The sequence below is a fragment of the Podarcis gaigeae genome, assembly GCF_964106915.1.
Source record: "Podarcis gaigeae genome assembly, chromosome: 2".
Classification (NCBI taxonomy): domain Eukaryota; kingdom Metazoa; phylum Chordata; class Lepidosauria; order Squamata; family Lacertidae; genus Podarcis; species Podarcis gaigeae.
The window spans coordinates 70,430,635-70,456,152 of record NC_139679.1 but is presented as its reverse complement, the minus strand read 5'-3'; the positions used below and the strand labels follow the sequence as shown (position 1 = coordinate 70,456,152).

General features: G+C 44.8%; 3 protein-coding genes across 3 annotated transcripts; all 3 read right to left on the bottom strand.

Moving 5' to 3' along the window:
- Positions 1 to 27: 27 nt before the first annotated feature.
- On the bottom strand, positions 28 to 9,694 carry B4GALT7 (beta-1,4-galactosyltransferase 7). The gene is made up of 6 exons (XM_083726404.1): positions 9,544 to 9,694; positions 7,940 to 8,290; positions 3,085 to 3,310; positions 2,685 to 2,768; positions 2,101 to 2,205; positions 28 to 873 (listed from the first exon to the last, which is right to left on the bottom strand). The coding sequence occupies exons 1-6, from the start codon at positions 9,591 to 9,593 to the stop codon at positions 718 to 720; spliced, it is 972 nt and encodes a 323-aa protein (XP_083582530.1). The 5' UTR covers positions 9,594 to 9,694; the 3' UTR covers positions 28 to 717.
- A 368-nt stretch (positions 9,695 to 10,062) lies between these two features.
- TMED9 (transmembrane p24 trafficking protein 9) lies at positions 10,063 to 16,456 on the bottom strand. The gene is made up of 5 exons (XM_083726426.1): positions 16,147 to 16,456; positions 15,730 to 15,830; positions 14,364 to 14,489; positions 14,082 to 14,228; positions 10,063 to 13,026 (listed from the first exon to the last, which is right to left on the bottom strand). Exons 1-5 carry the CDS (start codon positions 16,298 to 16,300, stop codon positions 12,877 to 12,879), a joined length of 678 nt encoding a protein of 225 aa, XP_083582552.1. The 5' UTR covers positions 16,301 to 16,456; the 3' UTR covers positions 10,063 to 12,876.
- Positions 16,457 to 18,897: 2,441 nt separating this feature from the next.
- LMAN2 (lectin, mannose binding 2) lies at positions 18,898 to 24,843 on the bottom strand. The gene is made up of 8 exons (XM_083726397.1): positions 24,525 to 24,843; positions 23,847 to 23,965; positions 23,602 to 23,719; positions 22,772 to 22,851; positions 22,194 to 22,355; positions 21,560 to 21,674; positions 21,196 to 21,315; positions 18,898 to 19,869 (listed from the first exon to the last, which is right to left on the bottom strand). Exons 1-8 carry the CDS (start codon positions 24,799 to 24,801, stop codon positions 19,709 to 19,711), a joined length of 1,152 nt encoding a protein of 383 aa, XP_083582523.1. The 5' UTR covers positions 24,802 to 24,843; the 3' UTR covers positions 18,898 to 19,708.
- Positions 24,844 to 25,518: the final 675 nt, after the last annotated feature.

Genomic DNA, 25,518 nt, shown 5'->3' with positions numbered 1-25,518 from the left:
ATGCCTATGTGAACACACGCACACTGATTTCCTTTCATGAGGCACTCGCCTTAATGGTTTATTGAAGCAAACCAACAGCTTTCAGTGTCTCAAAGACCCGAATAACAAGACCCTTTACCACGATGGGTTTAGGTCTGGTGGTAAGTGACGATGCTCTCTGAGCCAGAGCACAAGTGTCCACTTCGCAGGAGAACTCATAGGAAGAGATGGGGTGCGCAAGAGCTTCACAGCAAGTCTCTATACATATTTTGAAATAGGAGAGCAGCAAACTTCCAACAAGTTTACCTGATAGTGATTCTGTAAAGTCTTTAAGCATCAGCCTGGGCAACAAGTCTATAGGTCCCACTGCCTTGTTACCATGTAGTGTTGGAGCACTGGCTGATATAGGCAGGATGATTCAGTCACTGACCTGCCTCTTAGTCTCAGAGTTGAGATGTAGGTTGCCAAGTCAACATCCTTCTGAACAGGCGCTCAGCCCATTTAATCTTGCCAGCATCTCTGCATTCACTGTCACCTTGCCTGCATCCACATGGAGCTCATGCTCTGCATCTGACCTGTCAACTAATGTGGATCCTCGGACCTTTTGTTGTAACCATTGGACCACAGGCATCCATGCCCTGTTGCTGGCTCCTGCAGAAGGATCTGGCTTTGGAGAGTCCAGACACAATTCTGATAACCAGCTGCTGCAGCAACGCAAGAGTCTATGCAGGAGTTGGCTCAGCCAAATGTGCACCAGGGAGTCTCACTGGTGTCGCATTCTAGGAAGATGTTGAGGACTGTGCAGGGAGACTCTCCCACAGTCAACCGAGTTCGTGACTCCACTCTGTACTGGAGGTTGGTCAAGCCTCCGTGACGGTCCACCTTGAACTGCTCCTACAGGGGAACAAAAATACCACACATCATACACACAGGTCCAGAGTAGGAGAGCAAAAAAAAAAATGACATCATGAAGAGGGCTTGTGTGAAGCAGAGCAAGCAGGGAAGGAGGCTTAAGTGTTGTGAAGGATAAAGTCACAGACTTAAACCTCAGTTATGGCAAAGGGAGGGGGTCTAAGACGATCACAATCAATGGTTCTTCTATTCTGCAGCATCAGAACACCAAATGTGCAATCAGTAAGTTATGCAAGTCTCCATAAATTCATTGGCATTGCACAATTCCTATTTCTTTGTTTATGGGAGACTTCTGCTGAGTTCCTTTTAAGAAAAACTAGGGAGAAAAGTAGACACACTTGCACCAAGCTGAGAATACCTGACCATAGACTACTAGGAACCTTGGACTTTATCTACTTTCAGCAAAATCTGCCAACTTTGATTCAAAATGTTTCCCTATAATCATATGGATTTTAAAAGGGTGGAACAGAGGAAGATGAGATTCTCAATATTTTGTCCTATCCCCAAATCTGCTCCATAGGGTTGGGGAAGCCTCTAGAACAGATTTAGGGGATACGCAGGGAAAGGAGGAGAATGTCCTGTTGTGCAAAGAGAAATATGTGCACCGATGTAACATTCACCGTAGCGTTATACTGAATTCCACCTACTGTTATTTATTTCATTTATGTACCACTTCCTGTGAGGCATCCTGAAGCAATTTACAACACAAGCTTTGTTTAAATTGAATGGGTGGGCATCATTTTTGATTTATTTTATTTTATTATTTATGGCACTCATAAGGAAGGGAAAGCAGATACACATGAACACTGGGAAGAAACATCAGAGGCACTAAAGGATGGAGATACTGGCTGCAAAAGGCACACTCCCTGGTTTCATTTGTTGCTTACCTTGTAAAATTTTTATCCACAGTCATCAGGGATAGAAATGTGTGTTTTAAAATTAAATATTTTGAGAAGTCAATACCATCTACATTTTGTAGAAAAAATCTATAACAGATTCATGAGTTCCATGAGTTTCAGGCCATACCTATTTCTGTGCCTTCTGATGTAACCATCTTGCTCAACACTGTTCCCTCCAGGCTAAGCGGAAGCAACAGTGCAGGACTTACTACAGAGCTATATGGTCAGCTCCACGTAAGAAAAACAATGTATTTTTAGTTCCAGCCCCCAGCCACCTGCTTCCCCCATCTCTCACATGAGAAACTCCCACCTGCTTTTGGGAAGCAATGCGCTTCTGGTCTCTCTTGCGCCAAGCTGGGTCATGAAGATGCTGGAATGTCTTATATCCACTTTTAATTCCTGATGGCCGGAACAGCTGAAATAAAAAGTTGGAGCCTACATTGATGCCAGAAATCTCTGTCCAAAACAGAATTCACACACCATGGCAGAATAACAGGCTCAAATCTCACCCAGAACTAGAGTCCCAAGGTCTCCAACTACAGTGGTGCCTCGCAAGATGAAATTAATCCGTTCCGTGAGGCTCTTCGTATAGCGGTTTTTTCGTCTTGCGAAGCAAGCCCATTGACAGCTTAGTGGATTAGCGCTATTAGCGGTTTAGCGGCTTTTAGCGGATCAGCTGATAAGTGGCTTAGTGGCTTAGGAAAAGGGGGGGGAGGGAAAAAACCCCGCAGGAACTCGCAAGACATTTCGTCTTGCGAAGCAAGCCCATAGGGAAATTTGTTTTGCGAAGCGCCTCCAAAACGGAAAACCCTTTTGTCTAGCGGGTTTTCCGTCTTGCAAGGCGTTCATCTTGCAGGGCACCACTGTACAGCGAAAGCCATTCTGCAGCCTCACCTGAAGTCCAGCGCCTCTGATGCGGCGATAAAACTCATCATCCTCACGGCCCCAGCCCCAGAAGCGGTTCGACATTCCATTACACTGAAACAACAATAAAGGCACAGTTTAAACCAGAAATATTCTCCCTCCTTCAAGTCTTGGGACAGAGACAGTAAAATCTGCTGCTGTCTTTACTAAGCCACAGCTTCGTCTTCAGGATTAAATGGAGTAGAGTGCATCAAAAGCCATTAAATGTACAGTGCCAAGTCTAACCCCCTAACTGATTCTGAGATAGCTCAGAAGGTAGAGCACAAGACTCTTAATCTCAGGGTGGTGGGTTCAATGAAAATAACTAGCAAGGACTTTGTCCTTCTGTGGGTTGTATAAAATATCCCAGGAGAAAGAACATAGGTCTTACCATTCGATAGTGCTGTTTGGTGAGCAGCAAGATGCCACCTACGTAGGTGTTATAGTGATAGAGAGGGTGCAGCTCCGGCGATGCCACATGGAAAGGGCCTGCAGCTGGGAAGCCATAGTCCAATTCCTCATTAAGAGGTAGCAAGTCCACATCATGCATGGCAATGTAATCTGTGTCATTGCCACTTTCAAGGAAGCCCACGTTGATCAGAGATGCTCTGTTAAACCTGCCCAAGAGACCAATGCAAGCAGATGGGACCTATGTCAGAAAATTCTATTCAGGAAAGCTCAGCCATCACTGTCAAAAGTGTTCAGCTTGTGCACCCAGCCACTGTTTGATGATCTACGCTGTCCCTAGGAACTCACTGGGAGCTGTCATCTGGAGTTTTGGAGTCACACTATGCAGATGACACCCACCTCTCTCTCTCTCTCTTCCATCTGAATCATGAGAAGTGGCTTAGGTGCTACATAGGTAGCAGTGGTTAGCTGGATATGCACCAGCTAATTGATTATGAATAGGCATAGGTGGCATGTGTACCGGGTTCTCAAATCCATTCTGGTTTGGATTGCACCCCTAGAAGGAGCAGGCTTGTAGATAGATAGATAGATGATAGATAGATAGATAGATAGATAGATAGATAGATAGATAGATAGATAGATAAATTTATTGTCATTGTCCGTATATACACAGTATACACAACAACGAAAATCAAACACCCAAGACCGGATTCACATACACATTCGCACGTATCTCCAACACTCTCATCCTATTCAGACATAATCTATTAGAACATAACATAATCCAGAATATAACATAACCTATTAGAAGCATAGCATAACCTAAAACCTATCTCATTCCTTACTACTCACTGCTTGCTATTTCTTACAACTGGCCCTGAGATCATTATTTAGTGCAATCAGAGCTCTTGGATAGAAACTATTCAGAAGGCGTGTGGTTCGTGTTTTCATTGTCCTGTATCTTCTGCCCGAAGGCAACAGTTCAAAGAGGTTGTGAGCAGGATGGGTGGGATCTCTCAGGATATTGTGTGACTTCTTCAAGCTGCGAGACGTGAAGATCTCATCCAGGGTTGGTAGTTGGAGCCCAATAACATTCTGGGCAATTTTAATTATTCTCTGTAAAGCTTTTTTATCCATTTCAGAGCTGCTCCCATACCACAATAATATACTATAGGTTAAGACACTCTCAATGGTACTGTGATAATAGGACAGAAGTAGGTGCTGAGATAGATTCAATCCCCTGAGCATTCTCAGGAAATACAACCTCCCCTGCACCTTCCTCACAACCATATTAATATTTGCAGTCCATGAGAGGTCCTCAGAGATGTAAATGCCCAGGTATTTAAAACTACCAACCCTCTCCACCTCCTCGCCATTTATGTGCAATGGTAAAAATACACTTTTCTTTCTCCTAAAATCAATTATGAGTTCTTTGGTTTTTTTGGCGTTAAGCATAAGATTATTTTCTTTACACCATTGAATTAACCCCTGTACTTCTTTCCTATAAGCAGCCTCATCATTCTCACTAATGAGCCCCACCACTGTTGTATCATCCGCAAATTTGATGATTGTGTTGGACTTATACAGTGGGGTGCAATCAAATGTGTACAGGGAATAGAGAAAGGGGCTTAACACACACCCCTGAGGGGCTCCTGTGCTTAATACTAGAGTAGAAGAATAGTAAGGTCCCATTCTCACTGTCTGCGGCCTATCGGTCAGGAAATTCCTTACCCACAAACAGATCTTCTGATGTATACCCAAATTGGTCATTTTAAGGAATAACCTGTCTGGTAGAATTGTATTAAAGGCAGAACTGTAGTCCACAAACAACAGCCTTGCGTAGGTTCCCTGTCGTTCTAGATGACTCAGTACAGTATGGACAGCGATGGAAATAGCATCATCAGTAGATCTATTTCTTCTGTATGCAAACTGGAACGGGTCTAGAGTGGATGGAAGACCAGCCTTAATATAATCTAGCACCAATCTCTCAAAGCATTTCATAACGACAGATGTTAGGGCTATTGGTCTGTAGTCATTGAGAGATACCACCACTGACTGTTTAGGGACTGGCACTATAATCGATGTCTTCAGGCAGGTAGGGACAGAACCCTGCAACAGGGATAGATTAAAAATGTCCGTAAATACACCAGCTAATTCTGCAGCACAGTCCCTAATAACTCGTCCCATAATTCCATCCGGTCCAGCTGCCTTCCTAATATTAATGCTCCGAAAAGCACGTTGTACGTCGGAGGTCTGTAATAAAAATGGTTGTTTATCAGTAATAGTTTCTGATGATGTGCTGGTAGCCAATGCTGTAGTGACGGTGGTTCCAGTTCCCACCTCAAAACGACTGAAGAATTTATTCAGCTGATCAGCCAGGTGCGCACTGCTGCTAGCCAGTTCGTTTTTAATATTTTGCCCTGTAATTTGTCGCAGGCCTTGCCATACTCGACGAGGGTCGGAGCTCTCAAAATGCTTTTCGATCCTCCGGCAGTACATAGCTTTGGCATCCCTAATGCCCTTTTTCAGTTTGGCTCTAGCTTCTCTATACTGTTGCGCATCGCCAGAGTGAAAAGCAGCATTTCTTGCCTTTAACAGAAGATACACATCCCTGTTTAGCCAGGGCTTGTTGTTAGGAAACACCCGTATTTGTTTGGTGGTAGTAACGACATCAATGCAGCTTTTGACATAGAACAGTACTATTGAAGCGTATGTGTCCACATTATTCTCCACAAAAAGTGACCATTCAGTGTTCCGAAAGCAATCTTGAAGTTGCTCGGATGCACCTGCTGGCCACACTCGTATCTCTCTAGTTGATGGTCTAATTCTGCGTACGAGAGGTCTATATGATGGTATCATAAGTAAGGATATGTGGTCTGACTGTCCCAAATTGGGCAAGGGCTTGGTCTTGTATCCATGCATGATGTTACTATATACTCGGTCTAGGGTATTTCCCCCCCTAGTGGGACAATCAACATACTGGTGGAACTTAGGAAGCACAGTCCTTAAATCGGCTCGATTGAAATCCCCAGCAACCACAAATGCTCCATCCGGGTGGGCCCGCTGCTGTTTGCTAATAGCAGTTAGCAGGTGACCCATAGCTGTAGTAGTATTTGCATCGGGAGGTATATACACCGCTGTTATTATGACAACATTAAACTCACGTGGCAAATAAAAAGGGCGGCACTTCACCACTAGGTACTCCAAGTCAGGAGAACAATGCGTGTCCATTTGTTTAATGTCCGAGCTCCAGTTGTTATTTATATAAACGCAAATTCCTCCTCCTCTGCTCTTCCCGGATTCGGCGGTAACTTGAGGTACTCCTGGATGCAGCATGGTCACTGGAAACCCAGGTGGCCTCAGGAGCTATAAATGCTATTTCCAGCTGCAGTCCCTGTCCTGTTAACTTCCAGACTGGATCATTGCAATGCACTCTACATGGGGCTGCCTTTGAAGAGGACTTGGAAACTTCAACAGGTTCAAAATTCAGGAGCCAGATTACATACTGGGGTTGCCTTTAGAACTCATATAGCTCCTGTTTTAAAATAGCTGCATTGACTGTTAGTTTCTGGGCTCATGCTACTGTTCAAAACTCTAAATGGCTTAGGCCCCAAATAACAGACACTGCCTCCATTCCTACAAATCACCTCAGGTGCTGAGAGAGCCCTCTTTGTAGTCTCACCACTCTCAGAAGTTGGTGGGGTAGTGGCTCAGAAGAGGGCAATCTCTGTGGCAGTCCCTGAGTCCTGGAATTCCCTCCTCACAAGTGTTCTGGCACCCTCACAATGCAGCTTTTGGCATAAACTGAATATGCACCTTTGATACCTGAGATGTGTATTTTCAGGACCCTGATTTGTTTTACAGTCTGTTTTAATTCTGAATTTTAAATTCCCGCTCTAGGACCAGCTAGTGAAGGGTGGGTAATAAATTTCAAAATAGTAACAACAATAATAGTACTAATATTCCGTGAACAGTCAGAGTTAAAAGAGCAAGCATTTTGCACTATTGGTGCAGACTTAATATTATATACCCTTTCTGATCATAATCTTCCTATTGAAGGAAACTTTTATTTAATTTTAACTTTTAATTTGGTTGGGAGAATTTGCAACTATGCACTTAAGTGCAATAGCAGAAATGCATTATTAGCATATATTACCAAAAACACATGCTGGAAAGGCAGGAATTCTGAAAATAAAGGGATGAGAATGAAATGAGGTATGAAATTATAAGAGTGATGGAGAAAACCAAAACTTGACTAGATAGGCCACTGCACTGATCCAACCATCTCTTCTTATGTTCTTATAAAACAAATCCAGGAAATACATTTTGTTTTCCAAGACCGTGTGTTTAAGCACACCACAGCATTCATCATATCATGCTTCCTTATGGTTTCAGAAAAGAAGAGGAACACCCTTATGGAAATGTATAAAAAGCAAAAACTTTCCCTCTGAAAACACAGTATCAGTTCTGCTCTATAGATGAGGCAAGAAGGAAAGCTGGGGCTGATAGGAGTTGTTAAGGGCCCCAGTTCCCATGCCCTGAGCTAGAGGAACCTTGGAAAGTCAGTTCCTTGAGAATATTTTGTATTCTCCAAGCATTGTTTAAATGAGAGATGGATACGAGAGAATTCAGATATGATTTCAAGGTTACACATCTCACAGGTGGGGGAAATGCAAGCATCTATTTTAGATAATACAAAGGCCCAATGTTTCCTTCCATATCAATATCATGTCCAAAGTCACCCAAAGAAGAATGTAATAATTTGGGATACAGGTTAGGTTGAAACATTGAGGGGGAGGCACAGCATGGGGTTCACATTCACCCATACCTTACAGTACCTGTAATGATCCACCTGGTTGAGTATGAAGATATGATGGCGAATTTTCTTCCTGCTGAGGAAGCGATGCATGTGAGGCACAAAAGCCAGCAGCTCTTCAAAGCGCTCCCGGAAAGGCACCAACACTGCTAGACGGTGGGGTCCCCATGATGGGTCATCAGGAAGCTGAGGTAGAGGCTCCAATGTGCAGGGTTTCTGAGGCAGTGTAGATGCAGCTCTTTGACTTCTAGTCACATCCCCAGAACAACTGAGCTGCAGCCACAACAGGGAGAGAAACCCCAGCAACAGTGCAACAAAAAAGAGTTGAAAGAGAGAAAATTTCCGGGGTAGGATACCAAACAGCCGACAGGACCTGAAGCAAAATCAGAATAGGGCAAGTCAGCACAGTGAAACATGATAGATAATTCCATGTGCAAAAGAAGGCAAGACAGAAACAAACTGCTACAACCTTCTCTTAGGCAAGCATCACCTGTTAAGGTGGGGATCATGACAGGCTGGGATTCAGGTCCCTCATTCAACCCATGCCACAACAGCAAGAACTTTGGGAAAATATCACTGTCACAATGTGAAAATAAAATAGGTAAGACTGGAACAACATGGAAAGCTACATGGCCCTTTCAAATCTTAAAAGTACTTCACATACCATTTCAGTTATCCTTACAAATATTCATGTGAAAGTAATTCATTCTAATTCCTATAATGTTTTTATTTTGGGGTGGGGGCAGAGAAATAATGGCTTGCCTAAGCTGCCTAGCAAGCTTATGGCTGAAGCACTTTTTGAACCAGGGACCTCCCAGCTCTTAGATCAAACTACACACTTACCTGGGAGTAAGCTTCACAGAAAATTGTTACTTACTACTGAGTAAACATGCATAGAAATATGCTGTTACGTTTGCCCCCTATGTTACAGCAACTCCAAGAGCTCATCCTATCCCCCCATATTCATCCAAAATGGGCTCTTTAAAAGCATTGCATGTATCTTGTGCAAAGTGAAACCCGCCAACTTGAAAACCCTTCTTCCTAACAACTAATGTGTTGTCAATTGCCAGTTACTTGGGAGGAACTTCTTCCTGACTCAAGAGACAATATGGATTCCGTTACTACATCTCTAGGTAAAAAAAAAGATTTGCTATATTTGAGAAGAGGAAGGGCAGGATGAGATAAAGGGAAGTATACAGTCCTCTGAGACATCTCTCCCAGCTCAATCTCCATAAAATGCCTCCAGTACAAGTTCCCCGCGCCCCGCTTCAAGTGCTCCTCTCCCTTTCCCCCCCTATATGGTGCTTTCCATTCATTCCTATAGGGGAAGTAAACTATTCGTGGAGGAAAAAGCAAAGAGATGTGCCACTCGGTGTATAGTGAAGGCGAGAACGAAGCTTGTTTCTCAGCCATTCAGATTCACGCCCATCCTAACCTCCACAGCACCATTTCTTGACCGCTCAAAACTGCGACAAAAAGTCGGAAGATAAAACAGGTATTTCAGGACTGAAGCTTAGACGCTGAGCCTTCATGGTCCCCGAGCGCTTCTCATCCATCGCCCCCCCCCCCGCACCTTCCTAGTTCTCCTCTCCCTCGCATAAATTTCCTCTCCCTTAGGATACTTACCCGCTACCCGCGCGGCGATACATAGTAGACTTGCGCCGGGACGGGAACATCCTACTGTCTTGCCGGCGGGACTCCCCGCCCAACCCGGCCGGGACACGTTGGCGAGGACACCAGGTCCGTCGACTAGAGCGGTCCTCTAGAAACGTGCTCCCCGCTGGCTGTTCCGCTAACACTCGTTCCTACACGAGGACAGCTACTCCGAGGAACCGCAGATTCGCCGGTTTCCCGGCAGAGGTGGAGCACACAGAAAAAATAGAGGAGGAGGAAAACGAGGCAGTAGATCTCAGTGGTATCACGCAGCTTATGGGGAGCTTCTAGACAGTCCAGAATGAGCAAATGAATTAACGAAGTTGGGGTGCGATGAAGCATGTAATATGACTAGTTTTTGTGAAAACATTTTTTTTAAAAAAACTTGTAGTTGGCAACAAAGTATTGATACCCTATTACCAAAACTCTTATGTACATGCATTTTGGGACTTCTGAAGAAAGCGTAAGATCTTGAAATAAAGTTAGCAGTCATTGTTAGAAGGAAATACCATCTTTATTGACTTCTCTCTCATTTGCTTTACAGTAGCAACCAGGGCTAAAATAGCCACAATACAAAAAAACAAGTATGTGCCACTCATTAAAACTGGTCCTTCATCCATAAAGCTTTAGTTGTTTAATCTCTTACATAAAAGCTTGAACTCCTACACTGCAGCATCTAAAATTGTCACCCCATTAAGTTGTCTTAGTTGGTCACAGCAGAGTGTAAGAAACAGGCAACTTCACTTGTTTCACAGGAGCACAGTCAAGGTGGCTTTAGGGAAGTTCAGATCTTAGACCACTTCAACTGGATGGTGTAGTCAGTGGCACAAACACAGACCATTGCAAATATCACAAACCTGGGAAACTAAAACAAAAACAAAAAACTCAGATGAAAGAGACCCTTTCCAACAAACCCGGTCCCAATAGAAGGACACCAGCATTCACTCATCTAGTGCAGCAATCTTCATTCATTCTAGAGCAAGTCTGGGAACGTTTGGCTCAACCTTTGTTACTGAACTACAGGTCCCATCAGCTGCAAACAGCATGGCTAATGGCCAGGGATGATGGGAGCTGTAGTTCAGCATCATTTGGAGAGCCAAAGGTTCCCCATACCTAGTCTAGAATGTGCTTTCCAATGCTCTCAACTGTTTTCTTTTTTAAGATAGATATTGGCACAGTCATGAAGCTTTATAATTAAACCCAGTTTAATGCCCTCAAAAAATTATTCTGAACATCTTCAGCACTTCAATGTTTAGCAAGTTCTGCTATCTGAAAATCAAGACAGTTCAGGCCAGAGCAGATTATGTCTGGCTCAGAACACCTTAGCAACTTGAGGACAAGTATTCACAAGTATCTCAGCAACATACCACCACCACCCTTTTGTAAATCTAATAACACAACATATTCAAAGCAGCAAGGGGGGGGAAACCATTAAGATAAATTTTAGAAATTGAAAGGCTGGTGCCATTTGAATTGCAGAAGTCACTGCAGTTGTTCCCTTGCCTCTAGTAAACAATTCTGGTTTTTGTATGGCAACAAAAAAATTCCCTTTCACATTTAGGAAAGTGTACACTTGTCTCTACTTTCATGTAAAATCAGTATGGTAATTGTGAAGCCAAAGCGGAGCAAATATGCTACCCTTTCAAGTTTTCTGCTCAGCCATCATGACACACAAAATATGAGCTTCAGACCTCTATAGCAAAAAGAAGGCATGGATAGGTGCTGCTGTGATGGGAATTTAACCATATCAGCACTTTCTCTGTCTCCAATGTGTCTCCTAAAAAATCCATCTCAGATACGCCAAGCCAACACAGCCACTTCTCCAAAGGCTTAGTCACCAGTAACATTTACAAACAAAAGACACTGGACATCACTTAAATAGTCTACATACGGTGGCTAGGTCACCCATAGTGATATTGGCCTGAGAACAAGCTGCATGCCTCCCAACACACATGATCCTTACGCCTCTCATGCACCTCATAACATCCAAACTTAGGCTTAAGTGCTGCAGCTCACAAGTGTTAGGTTTCCATTCCTAACAAGCATGATGTTAAGTGTCCAAGCTGGGTGCAATGAAGGGAGGAGAAGGGGAAGGAAGAGTGTATGGGCACATGGTTCAATCTTAGGCCAATAATCCATGGTTGACCAGTTCAAAATAACCATCTTTTTGGCTCTCCTCCTAGTTTAAATGTAACAGTCTTCTGGGTCTCCTCCCTCCCAAATAGCAATCTCAAACTTTGATAGGGGAGGGGTCATGAGAAGATGCTTCAATAATTTTGGAATTATAATCAAACCATATGAATTTGTTGGATGTCCATAAATGTATTTAGCAAAACAAACCCCTAGGAGACCTGGACTGTAAAGTTCCTTGGGAAAGGAATTCTATTGAAACCAACAGGGTTTGCTTCCAAGTAAATGGGAGTTATGATTGGGCTGGTGGAACAGGTGGAAAAAGCAAGTCAGCACATGTTCCTGCTGCAAGAACAGCAGCGCAGAACCAAGCTTACAACCAATAAGCTCACATTCGTAAGAAAATGAGGCATCTGATCTGCCAGAAGAATAGTGGTTGTGTATATACAGGAAAAGCCAATTTAATTCTAGCAAGCTACAGAGGAAGATATAAGTCAAGTAAATTTCAATACTTAGCTATCCTCAGTTAATAGCCCAATTATTATCACATATCCCAACACATACATACAGAGTGTCCCAATATTATTCCACCAATCTCACAGCAGTTAATCCCAAAACCATTCCATATCCCATTCACATTAAGAATATACAGGACAGGAGAACTGCAGGCAGAGCTTCCAGGTCTTCTTATTCAGTGCTTTTCTTCAAAGCAACATACTGGTGGCATCAAGAAGTCAGAGCTAGTAAAAATACAGCAGGGCTCAAAACTGGCTTTGTCATTTGTGACGCTGGCTGGAAAAAAAGGTCCTGGGTGCTCTTGCGAAGAGTTGATTTTTGATGAAGGACACTCCTAGGCAAGAGAACCCCCCCCCAGCTCCTCACACAGAACATGAGTGACAGTGAGGGAGGGCAGGTCTGGATTGTCTGGAGAGAACACAGTGCCTTAAGAGGCGAAGCTGCTGCCCTGGAACCACAGCAGGCTGAGAAGTTGGCAGGGAGGAAGAGAGATGGAAGGACAGAGGCAGAAAGAGGTAGATGATACTGAGCCTGGACAACAACAAGTCTGGTGGAAGAAGACTGAGGAGAGGAGAAGCACCCGTGCAGGCACTGAAGAACTGGGAATGGCTCCTGTGGGAACTGCAGGCCTTTTGCTGATATCAAACCACACTTTTTTTTTTATACCAGCTTCTTGGCCTCAAAGAAACTTTTAAGATGCCTCATCTGCCAGACTCCAATGGCTACAAGAATGAGGGTCTGGACAATGGACCACCAGAGAACCCGCTGGTTTGTGCTCTCACTAGTTTGCCGGAAGCGCTCCTCTCGCCACTGAGGAAAAAAGAAGAGGAGAAAACAGTTTATGAGTAGGAAAGGGGAGAGGATTCATCAAAAGCTAAAAGGATACTTTTTTAGCATGAGTTGGGGGGAACAGCTGACTCTGGAAACCAAAGTTTGGCCACAGTCACACTACACATTTAAAGTACTATGATACCACATTAAACAGCCATGGCTTCATCCAAAGAATTCTGGGAGTTTATTAAGGGTGCTGAGAGTTGTGGGCGGCCTCTATTCCCCTCACACCGCTACAATTCCCACAAATCCCTATGAAGTGGGATTGCTTGTTAAACCACTTCGGGAATTGCAGCTCTGTGAGGGGAATGGGTCTCCTATAACTTTCAGCACCCGCAACAGCCTATTGTTCGGGGACTTTTTGGGAGAAGCCATGACTGTTTGAAGTGGTATCACAGTGCTTTAATCATACTGTATGAATGTGGCTGAAGTCTACCTTCCACAAATAGAACAACCTTAACTAATAAGGGTGCATATTCCTTTTAGAAATAAGCCCTCTTCCCCTCGTCAGAACTGTATGATGTGAGCATGTAAGCAGACCACTTCCTTTCCCAGCCTTATTATACAGAGAGCATTACTGGAGACCAGCTGAGAACCTCTTTGGAAGCTACCCATGCCAAGACAGACTAGTTGTCCATCTAGGCTGGTACAGTCTACTCTGATTGGCTGGGGCTGTCTAGGGTCTCAGGAGGAAATGTCTTCTCCATCATCTACTGCCAGAGTCTTTTAACTGGAGGCATCAGAGAATGAACATGGACCTTCGGCATATGAAGCAGGTGCTCTGCCACTGAAGTACAGAGCTGGATTCAACCAAGAAGTTGCACTAGCAGAAGCCAGCACAGTGAGTCCCACTAGCACACTGGGACTTCCCCCACCATCCCTGTCCTCTCAAATTGGGTTGCAAGAATCCCCAGAGGAGTGCATGGAGGGAGGAGAGAGTAGATTGTTCCATTTGGCAAGCGGAAAAAATTGTGAAGCTGGAACTATCACCTTAACATGACATTAAATTTCGCCCACAGTCCCCCTCTTTTTACCCGCTGGTAGTTCTGCTCTTTCTGGATCTGTTCAATCTGCTCTAGGAGCTGGCGTACACGTAGCTGCAGCTCACTCAACTTGTCTTTGGCTGCAATCTCGGCATAGTCGTTGGCATGTTCCCCAACCTGGATATCGAGGTGGACCCTCTGCAATGAAATTCGAAATGTCAACAGTGAAAACTTGGGCCTGAAGATACCCACCAAAGCACGATGCTTCAGGAGCTGGCTTGTCAAGTCAAATGAACCCAAACACAAATCTTCCCTTTGCATGAATCCTCTTACCAGCATGCCTCCCGCAAAAAGGGAAAACTTTGTAGAATTAGAATGTAGGCAGATCTGATGTTCCCCAGGTGTGTGTGAAGTAAAGGTGAATCTGCCCTCTGACCCATACTGTCGAGACAACACCACCTACAGAACAGAACAGAAGGGAATGTAATGTATGAGTCAACCAAACATACCAAAACCATTTTGATACCAGGGTCCACACAGCCATAATCAGTTAAATTAGGAAACACTGAAAATTTGTAGTACAGTGGTGCCCCGCAAGATGAATGCCTCGCAAGACCAAAAACGCGCTAGACGAAAGAGTTTTCCATTATTGAGGTGCTTCGCAAGACGAATTTCCCTATGGGCTTGCTTTGCAAGACGAAAACGTCTTGCGAGTTCTTCCCCGTTTTTCCCTTTTTCTAAGCCGCTAATAGCGCTAATCCGCTAATGGCCGTGCTTCGCAAGACGAAAAAACCGCAAGACGAAGAGACTCGCGGAACGAATTAATTTCGTCTTGCAAGGCACCACTGTACCAGTATTTTAGGTTGATTACACATATGCTTCTGGAATACTCTGCTCTGTAGAATTAAAAACTATTAAGATTTCTATTGTGTACCTGAAGTCTTCTGGATAAAGTCTTCAAGCTGCATCTATTCCACCATGATATACTGCCTGTTCTACATATAATAATATATCAACATGATACACTGCCAGTTCTGCAGGCTATAAAGCCAACATCTGTAGCTCCAACAGGTGTGTGCTGAGTGGTTTTCCACAGCAAAAGGCCATGACAACAAATCAACAGCATGAAGTTTGAGATCCGCATTGTTATCTCTCAACAGTCATGCACCCAGACTCTTCTTTGGGGATGAAAGAGGTGGTCTGCAAATTATCCAAAGCTGTTCACAAAACACTGATGTAGTGAGCTCAACGTACTAGTCCTATTGCCACACAAAAGGGCACAAGGGACCAAAAATACAACCCTGCTTCTTCATATCAAGTCTGGGGTGCCAACTTGAATAAAATATTGGGGAGGCCCAGGTAAGCCCTACCCTGCATAATCAATCACAAGAGGCAACGCATGCACACAATTTAAATGGCAATGCCCTGACTCCCTCAATTATTGTATTGAAGAGGCCAAAGGGACCTTGGCCCCTAGAAGTTGGCTCCTATGGGTGAAATACTTGCATATCAGCACACCAGACAACAGACCAGGAGAATACAATCAAAATAATGGCCCTTAGGAAACCAAGATCAGAAAAGGAAAGACCCCTTTCTCTATACTTCTGAGCAGAAATAGTCTGTGGTTACACCATACACCTGAGACACACATCTGCCCTCAGAGGAACAGAGCACGTGGGTTTCTTCTGTGTCCGTATACCTTTTCATCAGGGTCCTTCACTTCCACAAACATGCCCAGGCCAGGAGTAGCCGGAAGGTACTCTTCCCGTTGCTTATCAAACAGCTGCGTCCGGTAATTCCCTGTGATATAGAAACGGAATAGGATCAGGGGAAAGTTGGTCACCCAACAGTTAAATAACTTAATTTCCCAGCTGAATCTCCATCACCATTTACATATACACAGGTAAATCTCCTCCCGTGTTCCCATCTCACCCCCAGTTTCATTGCCTAACTCTCTTCCCGATCGGCAGCCCCTCAAAAGCCTTTAATACCCGCAGCCCCCCAGTTCATTGCGCCCCAGATCCACCCCCTCTTTACCCTTCCCGGGCCATGAACCCGACCCCCCCCCCAGCTAGCGCCACTTTCCCCGCTCTCCCCTCCGCCCCGCCAGACGCACCGATGACCATGGTCTCGTCGGGGATCTCCTCGATGAAGCACTTGCGCTCCGTCTCGCCCAGGTGGAAGTAGAGGCCCCAGCCGGGCGAGGCGAGGCCGGCCAGCAGCAGCAAGAGCCGCAAGAGCACCGAGGGGCTGCGCACGGGAGCCGCCATCACGCCGCGCCTGCGTCCCGCCTCTCCTCTGCTCCTCGAGCCACGTAATCGCTCCAGCCGAGAGGGCTGAGCAGCCGCGCGGCCTTCAGGAGGCAGGACTACAACTCCCAGCAGCCCTCGGGAAGGAAGCGGCGCCGGGCCGTTACCTGGAGAACCTCCCCTCTCCTGCAGGAGAGGTGCTGGTGTGCCATTGGTCAGAAGCGAAGGCGTATGTCGCGGGGGCGGGGATCTGCGCCTTGCCAGGTGTTTTTTTTAATATATATAAAAAATTATGCTTTTCAGGTTTATACATTTCACTAATTTCACAATCATTATAATATTTCAAAACATGATTTCCTCCCCCCTCTTTCTACGGTACCTTAAATTTATTTTTTATATCTTCTGCATATCCAAATTAACTTAATTTGCTCATTTATTCATCTACTTTAAATATATGCTGTACTCTTATAAAAAAACTGCAGGTTATTACAATAATCCTGCCAGTCTTGCCAGATGTTTTGGACTAGAATACCCATCGTCCCTGGCCACATGGGTTATGCTGGCAGAGGACTGATGTGGGTTCCAGCACATTTGGAAAGCATCACCTGGCTAGCGGCAACCGGTCTCCCTTAGCACCTCCAAACCCCTTTAGACACTGTTGTCATAGAATATGCCTCAGGCTCTCTCCCTGACTTCTGGAACAGAAACTGCTGCAGCCAGAGCATAAGCCTGAGCTAGTTTCTCAAGTATTGAGAGTGCAGAAACCCAGTTCAAAATGCACTGAAGATGTGATAACAGGAATGGCTTGGATTTTCTGTCTTGGTCAGACCACACCTGGAGTACTATGTCCATTTCTGGGCACCCCAATTTACGAAGGATGTTGACAAGCTGGAACATGTGCAGAGGAGGGCGGCCAAGATGGTCAAGGGTCTGGAAAGCAAGCCTTATAAACAATGGTGGAGGGAGTTGGGTATGTTTAGTCTGCTAAAGAGGAAACCGAGAGGAGATATGATTAGCTACCTTCAAATATCTCAAGGGCTGTCACATGGAAGATGGAGCAAGCTTGTTTTCTCCTGCTCGGGAATGGATTCAAGTTACAAGAAAGGCAATTCCAACTATGTAACATTAGGAAAAGCTTTCTGTGGTAAGTGTTGTTTAACAATGGAATAGATGACCCCAGAAGGTGATGGACTCTCCTTCACTGGTTTTTTTAGCAGAGGCTGGATGAGCATCCATCATGGATACTTTAGTTGAGATTCCTGCATTGCAAGGGGTTGAACTAACATGCCCCTTGGGGTCTCTTCCAACTCTACAATTCTAAGAACAAGCACAGAGGTGGGCAGAAGTGTGTCAGCAGGCTCCTTCTATGCCAGCTTTTAAATATCTGCTGAAAACTTTCATATTGAGCCAGGCCAATGCAAACAGTTAAGATTAAACGCCACACAATTATTATTAATTAGATTTGCATACCGCCCTACACTGATAGATCTCAGGGTGGTTCATAACATATCAGGGGAGTTCACAACATGGTCTACTGTTGTTTGTTTTTAAACTTTTTATGATTTGGCTGGTTTTATATTTTTACAAACCACTTTGATATATTTTTATGATACAGAGGTATATAAGTATTTTCATAAATGAGATATCATTGCCCATTGGAAAGTTGTTATCATTATACTCAACATACTTTCAGGCTTCAGAGAACATATTCCTTTCATCTGCCCTGCTAAGAAGCCATCTGCATCTGGTCTTCCCTCAACTATTACCTAATGGCAACAATATTGTCAACTACCTAAACCAGGCTTCCTCAACCTCAGCCCTCCAGATGTTTTTGGCCTACAACTCCCATGATCCCCAGCTAGCAGGACCAGTGTTCAGGGATAATGGAAATTGTAGTCTCAAAACATCTGGAGGGCCGAGGTTAAGGAAGCCTGACCTAAACTGTTTCCATCTTAGCTGAACTATAACTTTAAGAACTGATGTATGAGTGTGTTTTCCTCCTCCCTTTTCATATTTTTTCCTTGTGTGTCATGTCTTTTAGATTATAAGACTAAAGGCTTGGATTACCTTAAAACTGCTCTTCAGAAGCTCCTCTTTTAGAAACACCTATTATTGGCAGGTATTAATTATTACCTGCCTGGCTGTAGTAAAAGACACTGACAAGAGTGTAGGGCCAACAGCAGAAGAGCCTTCCATAGCAAAGGAATAAGCAGCTGGCAGCATTTGTGTATATACATGCCCTCGCTTTATCATTTATTTACTTAAATCATTTTAATCTTGTTCTTTAAGGGAAAGTGATTTATGTTAAGTAACATCTAACTTTTCCAATTATTAAACATGAAGAACACTTAGCTTACTTAATGTGTTGAGAAGTGAGCAAAAAGATTGCAAATCTTTCTGCACCTAAAAATGAAGTTAAGAAATAAGGCTCTTTTTCTTACTGAACTCCTTACACACCTACATTTTTAATAATTCACTGAAAATAATTCACCACCTGCAGTGTGAAGTGATACATACAGAGTCCAACATGAGCCCAAGCCACAAGGCTACATCACATTAAAGGCCTCTTTAACCCACCATTCTTACTCATACTCCATAAAATTAAGACAAACAGCAGCTGAGGTCAGTTTTCCACTTTTATTTCACACACCCTCTCTTTCACCCATCATCTTGCAATCCACACGCAGCTATGTGGCTATGGCAAGGTCCCACCACCAGAACCACCTAGTTCAGAAGTTTAATGCGATGATTCAGAGCAGGACCTGAATGTCTGTGACCAAATTTTGGCATATACTCCACAGTAACTGGAAAAAAAATCAAGTTCTCACTCTCTCTGACCAATGTAATCACAGGTTCCATCACCAAAGGGGGGGCGGGAGAGATCACATTTGATAGTCACCAGTTGTTTTGGTGTAAATTAGTCTCACTTTCAGCAGTAGAGAAAAAGCTGGTACTAAAAGGAAGTACCAGGGCCAGTGAGATTACAAAATACATTCAGTTCAAAACACCACCTTGAAGGCGGCTTACGGGCCAGGCAAGAAAATTGCTGCCAGCAGTTAGCAGGACTCCAGAAATATTGCCCTGTTCGAGAAACACCAGCACATACTAGCTGGGATGCAGAGTCATGCCCCACAGAGGAGAAACACCCACCTCTAACCACAGTTCTTTCCCCCCCTTTTTAAAAAAGGTGTTAAAGAGGGGCTGACGGCTCTGAATAGTATTCAGAAAAAGAGAAAAGGTGCTCCCCCTACCTTCCTGATTGTTCTGACATATGTTGTTGGGCTTGTGCTGCCAGGTGGGGGGAAAAGATATGAAAATAATCCGTGTATTTCTCTGAAAGAGCCTTTTCAAAGCCAGAGTCTATACAATTCTCCCTCCCCCCTGTAAAAAATATTCCCAAATGCCCAGAATGTGGGCTTGATTCCCCCTCTAGTAAAATCGCTTGTTCCGCTCCTGGCGTTTCTGGAAGACCACGGCTCCCACCACGGCGCAAACAATGATGCCAAGCAGAGAACACAGGAGCAAGAGGAACACCTTCCAACCCGTCAAGGGCCCACTGCGGAAGTTTCCTGTCGGGTCATCCACGTTATCTGAAGGAGGGGGGTGGGAAAGAGAATTGGAGAGAGAGATTTTACAACACACATCATACTCTCAGGCTAGACAGGAAATGGGTTAATACAATCCCTAAGAATCAGCAGTCGAAATTTGCCAGGAGCTAGGCGCATTTTGCACCTGGCTATTGACCACTTGTGACCAAGTGAAGATGCCTGGGTGACAGGATGGCGCCTGACGTCTCCCATCATCTGGTGGTGCATGCCTGAGGATCCTTGGATCCTGTTTTCACACACTAACAACACAACCTGCATTGCTATATTTTATCTGCACAATCGGAATGAATTTTAAGAACCGAAAAGTCGTATTGAAAAATACGAATTTCAAGCCATCTGGCCCCAAAATGTCAATGAGGCATTCTATTTTGGTGAATGTAACCCTAGTATTAGGAGCCATTTGGTGCCTAGTTTATATATCTGAGTTTCTGACACTGCCAAGAATGCACAGAGTGTGTAGGGGAAAGAGGAGAAGGCATGCCACCTGTCTCCAAATATTGCTCTGTTCCTCCCTCAGCTGTCTTGCATTGAGCAGGAAGGCCTGAAAAGGGGCTTCTAAGCATATTTGGCTGAATGTACTTGGAAATCTCCCTGTGATCAGCTACCCTGCGTTATCAAGGTTCCTGATCACAAGAATGCTTCTAAGTATGCTCAGACAACGGTGATAAAATGACGTTCTCAGTGGTGCCACCACAGAGGCAGACTGGTTGGCATTAACCCATGACAGGGCCTTTTCATTGGTGGCTACTAATTTGTGGAATATCCTCCCTAGTGGGGTGAGCCATTCACTAGGAATTTGAAAACATTCCTGTGTGTCCAGGCATTTAGTGACTGAAGAATACTGCTCTTGGCAACTCTGATACCATGAGCTGCAGAAGAGAGCTTCTGGAGAATTATACCCAAAATTAAATTCAAGCCAGCAACGTGATACAGATTTTATGCCTATCCAAGTAAACACATTTTACAACAATCCCAACTTGGGACCTTCAGATTACAAATATTCATAACACATGAACAAATATTTACTCGGAGGATTCAACTGAATTCGGAAGGTCATAAATACTAGAACGTATGTTTAGGATTATAGCTGTCATTGCACTGGGATTCCTAAGTGCTCCCTAGTAAAAGGGATCAAGATTTTCATTTCAGTCTACCGCTTCAAGCTAATCAAGGGTCAAGCACAGCTCCATGAAAGTGAATGCTGACCATTTAGCATGCCCTGAAGAGATATGGGGATGCTTCCTCACACGAGGGAGCAATCTCCCGTTTGCTTGATGAGCATTCAAAGCAAAAGTACTAAGAACTCACCTTTTGGTGACTTGAGAAGGCTGACACTAGGCTCAATTTTTGTCCAGTCAATGTTTTCTTCCTCTGGTGGATGTTCTACCATCAGCTGAAATAACTTCATTGAGATGATGTCATGATTGTCTAGGAAACAAAGACATCAAGTTGCTATGTGGTGATACAGCTTATTTAAAATGCCATCTCTTAGAGAAAGAAGACTTGTTTTAATAAAGAAGCTATTAATTCAGGAAGTTGTCTTAAGATCTCATAGTACCCAGTTCAATAGTACAAATGTATTGTCTTCACTTTACCTAAAAATGGCTCTACTTTACCTATAACAGATCTAGGCAACAGAGCCAATTCCACCTTTTTGGCAAGCAGCCCTTACCAGATAGATCGCCTGTACCAGCAGAAGCCCCAAAGAAGTAACCAGTGGGCAGGCGGACTCCAGCAACATCAAAGCAATTTTTCCATTCATTTTTGTCCTCCACATCAGTCATCACCTGCAAAACAAGTGTCATCTTGGATGCGAAGAACAACCCAAATTTCACTCTCCCAACCACATAAAAAACCTTACAAGCACACTAGAGCTTCAATTCTGAGGAAGACAAATTGACCATACCATACTATATTGTCTGGACAATCGGTTCTATATTTTGTATCTTTCTACCTACCCCAAACTGGACCTCTCCAATTGTTGTGGAATACAGTTTTCATCATCCTTGACCACTGACTACCCCAACAACACCTACTGGAAGCTGATTTGCAGGCACTGTTGATTCCCATTGCATAGCTTTTCCCAAACACCCAACTAGGTGGTTGTCAGGCACTTGAAAACCACTGCACAATGCATTTTGCAAACTCAATGCTTGGTACTTCCAAATGATTGAAAGGCGAGTTGTCAAAATTGGCCCACGGAGTTGCGGGGAAAAGGTATGAATCTGGCCCACTGGGGCAAACAGGTTCCCCACCTAAGGCAACCCATGAAGAATGCATTCAACGTAGTACTCCAGCCAACTTACTGTCAGACGTCCCCGGGAGTAACGGATAGCCAAAAAAGTGTCATGGTTCCGATTACGAAGGTCTGCTGTGCAGCCTGCCAGCTCTGTCCAGCGACCATCTTTGCTATGGTCGTATGTCAGGGATCCATTGTTCACCATGGCAGAGATGTATGGAAACACACGCTGCACAATAAAGTAGAATGGTTTTAAATCTTCTGCATGTAGCTCTTACCCTAAATACTTGTGAAGCAAACATATATGCATATGGAAGCTCCACTTGTCTGTGAGACAATTCCAGCTAGTTAATATTAAACCCCATAAAGTTGTACCTTGGATTCGAAATGCCTTGCGAGTTGAACATTTTGGCTCCCGAATGCAGCAAACCCAGAAGTGAATGTTCCGGTTTGCAAAAGTTCTTTGGAACTCAAATGTCCTACGCAGCTTCTGATAGGCTGCAGGAGGTTCCTGCAGCCAATCGGAAACCATGCCTTGGTTTCCGAACGTTTTGGAAGTCGAATGGACTTCTGGAACGAATTCCATTCAACTTCCAAGGTTGCAAGTACAAGCAACCCTCAAAGACAGTGTGTGTCATTACTTACCTCTGTAGCTTCATCATTTGGGTAAGTGTCCAGGAAGATGGCCAGTCCATGGAAGTTATCTTTGCTGCCAAAGACAGGGCCTGAGCAGGACAAAGCAGAATATGGTGACTAGAACTGCATCCTTGCACCACTGAACAACATAATCCAGCCTAGCAGAACTCTACAGATTAATCTGTAGAGAGCATCATTGCTTCCATACAGTTTGAAGCACTTGAATGTTGCCAGCAAACATTGTAAGGAAGGTTGTATTATTTCCAAACATTCTGCACAAAGAATATAACTATGATCAATGTCCCCCAACTTCTTGAACAGCAGCTTTTCTACTATGGCACATGCATTATCTCCTATAGAAACATGTCAAGTATGTAAGAATTTAGATCTAGTTGTGAAACAACAATAAAGCATTTGCACACACATTCTTAAGCAACAATGCGCTGATATGTAATTAAGAATTCCCAGAAGACCATGCAGCAGTGCTCACCCAACATTCTTAAGAGCTTACTATGAAGGCCTAGTTTTCACTGAGATGGCAAACCTGTCTGGGCTGTGCCACTACAGACCGCAGGTAGGAGCTCACACGACTGAATGTTTCTCCATTTAAAAACATCCCTCTACACAAATATATATGGGAATAGGCATAAGGCCGCAATTCCATATATATATATATATATGGGAATAAATATCACTGAACTCAGAAGGACTTGCTGCACCTTATAATGCTATGCTAGTTTAAGCAATTTAGCTCAGAAACTATCCACTCATAACTGCATTTGGGGCCCATAATTCATCACAGTGGGATACCACCCTGACTATTCAACCCACTTCAGTACCTGCAGTAAGGCGCTCCCGAGTATACCACAGAGCAAAACCATCTCCGTGCAGATTTTTCTTGCCTATTCCATGGATCTTGAAATGGACATGGAGCTCCCAATCCTTTAGGAAGCAGGGCTAGAAGACAGAATATAGCAGCCCTAATCACTTTTGAGAATGATTCACACTTTGGGTATTGTTAAGTAGGCACGATCACTGCTAGTCTCATCCCACTACCACTTTTTCCATGCAGAAACACACTCACCACTCGGTTCCAGATTGAACCCTCCTTACTGCGCTCATCAGGGGTCAATCGAACATACTGGCTGGTCAGCATTGTACTCCCCTGGAAATCCCAGAGGGGCATTGAACTGGAACCAACCCCTAAAACAAAGAAGATACCATGGAAACCAGAAGTTACAGACTGGGCACAAAACCACCACCTCACAAAAATGGTGGGAACTGTGTTCACTTGTTCTCCCCATTCTTTGGCCATGAATACCGGTAATCAGCAGAAACCGATTATTCATGGCAACTTGTTGGACATGACTCCATTAATTTATAATATATTATTTACCAGGCAACTGGGGCTTTCCTCTGAATCTGTAAGATCTGTGTATTACACAAACCACAGCCTCCAATCGACCCCCGCCCTGCCCCTCCTGGCCTTCAAACTGAAGGGGGTGTCCTGGGCACAGAAAGGTCCCGCCTGGTTATTTATGAGGGTCCTTCGAGAATGTGTGCAAAACGAATAGTATTGTCTCCGCGGCCCTTTGGTTTTCCTCTCTACTTCCTGAAGTGTCAAAACCAAGTCTTCCCCTTGGCCCAACGCGACCTGAACGTTAACCAGGGGCAGCCAGGATGGAGAAAGGCTCGAGAAAGGCGGGCGAGAAGGAAGGGGCAGAAGAGTCGGGGGGCAGCAGCCCCTGCCCACCCCACGCACCCTGGTAAGGCTTGATGAGCGAGTGCTCTCGTTTCAGGTGCTCGCTGTTGCCGTCTGTGAGCTCCGCAGCCCCTCGAGGCACCGACACGGCCAGGAGGAGCTGGAGGAAGAGCAGAGGCGGCAGCGCCATGGCGGCCGCCGACCCCCGCAGGCACCGCGCGGATCCACCGCCTCCCCGACCCACGACCATCCTACTCCCTCCTGCCCTTCTTCCTGCTTCCGGTCGACCCTTCGCCCGGAGGTAAAAAGGAAAGGGAACCAAGGCAACCGAAACCATCGACGTCGGAAACTCTCCGGTCTCTGTAGGCCGGAACTCCGCCCCCCCCAGAGGCTTTAGAGATAGGAAAAGTCAAGAGTGAAACGTATCCTCCTGCGGTAGCCTTCCGGGGTTCTGAGAGCGCGACGTGTCTGCTTGCGAGTGGTTGGAGCGGGGCAGTTAGAAGTCGCGCCTCCTCCTCTGCTGCCTCCGCCCCCGGGAAAATCGAACGCTGCAAGGTTTTCGTGGACTGCTCGTTCTCAGCCTCAGCAGTACCCGCCCTCCAATTTGCAATATGGGGGTTGTTAGCAATGGACTACCTAGCAAGGTTGTTGTGAGCTGTTTCTCGGCTGACTTCTTCCCTCCGCTTCCCTCCTGGTTGAGTAAGGGAATAACACTGAATTGAGGAGTGGGTGGTTCTAAAGCCTGCTTAGAGCTCCAGGGCAATCCTCAGAGATGCCCCCATCTGCAGCTTCATTTCCCAGCACAGCTGTTCACGAGCTCAACCAAAGCAACTTCCAGGCCCCAAGCCCAGTGAGAAGCCGTAAAGGTTCTTGGGAATCCCCACCACTCAATAACTCGTGTCTTCTCTAACACCTTGCTCAACTTTAAACTGGACTCTCTGTCTTTTGGGTTTTTTTTTTTTTTAAGAGAGACCCTTTTAAGGCAGGAGGGGGTGTCTCTCCCTCCCTTAAGGAAGCATTTAACATCTCCTATCAAACAAGACAGCTCCCCTCT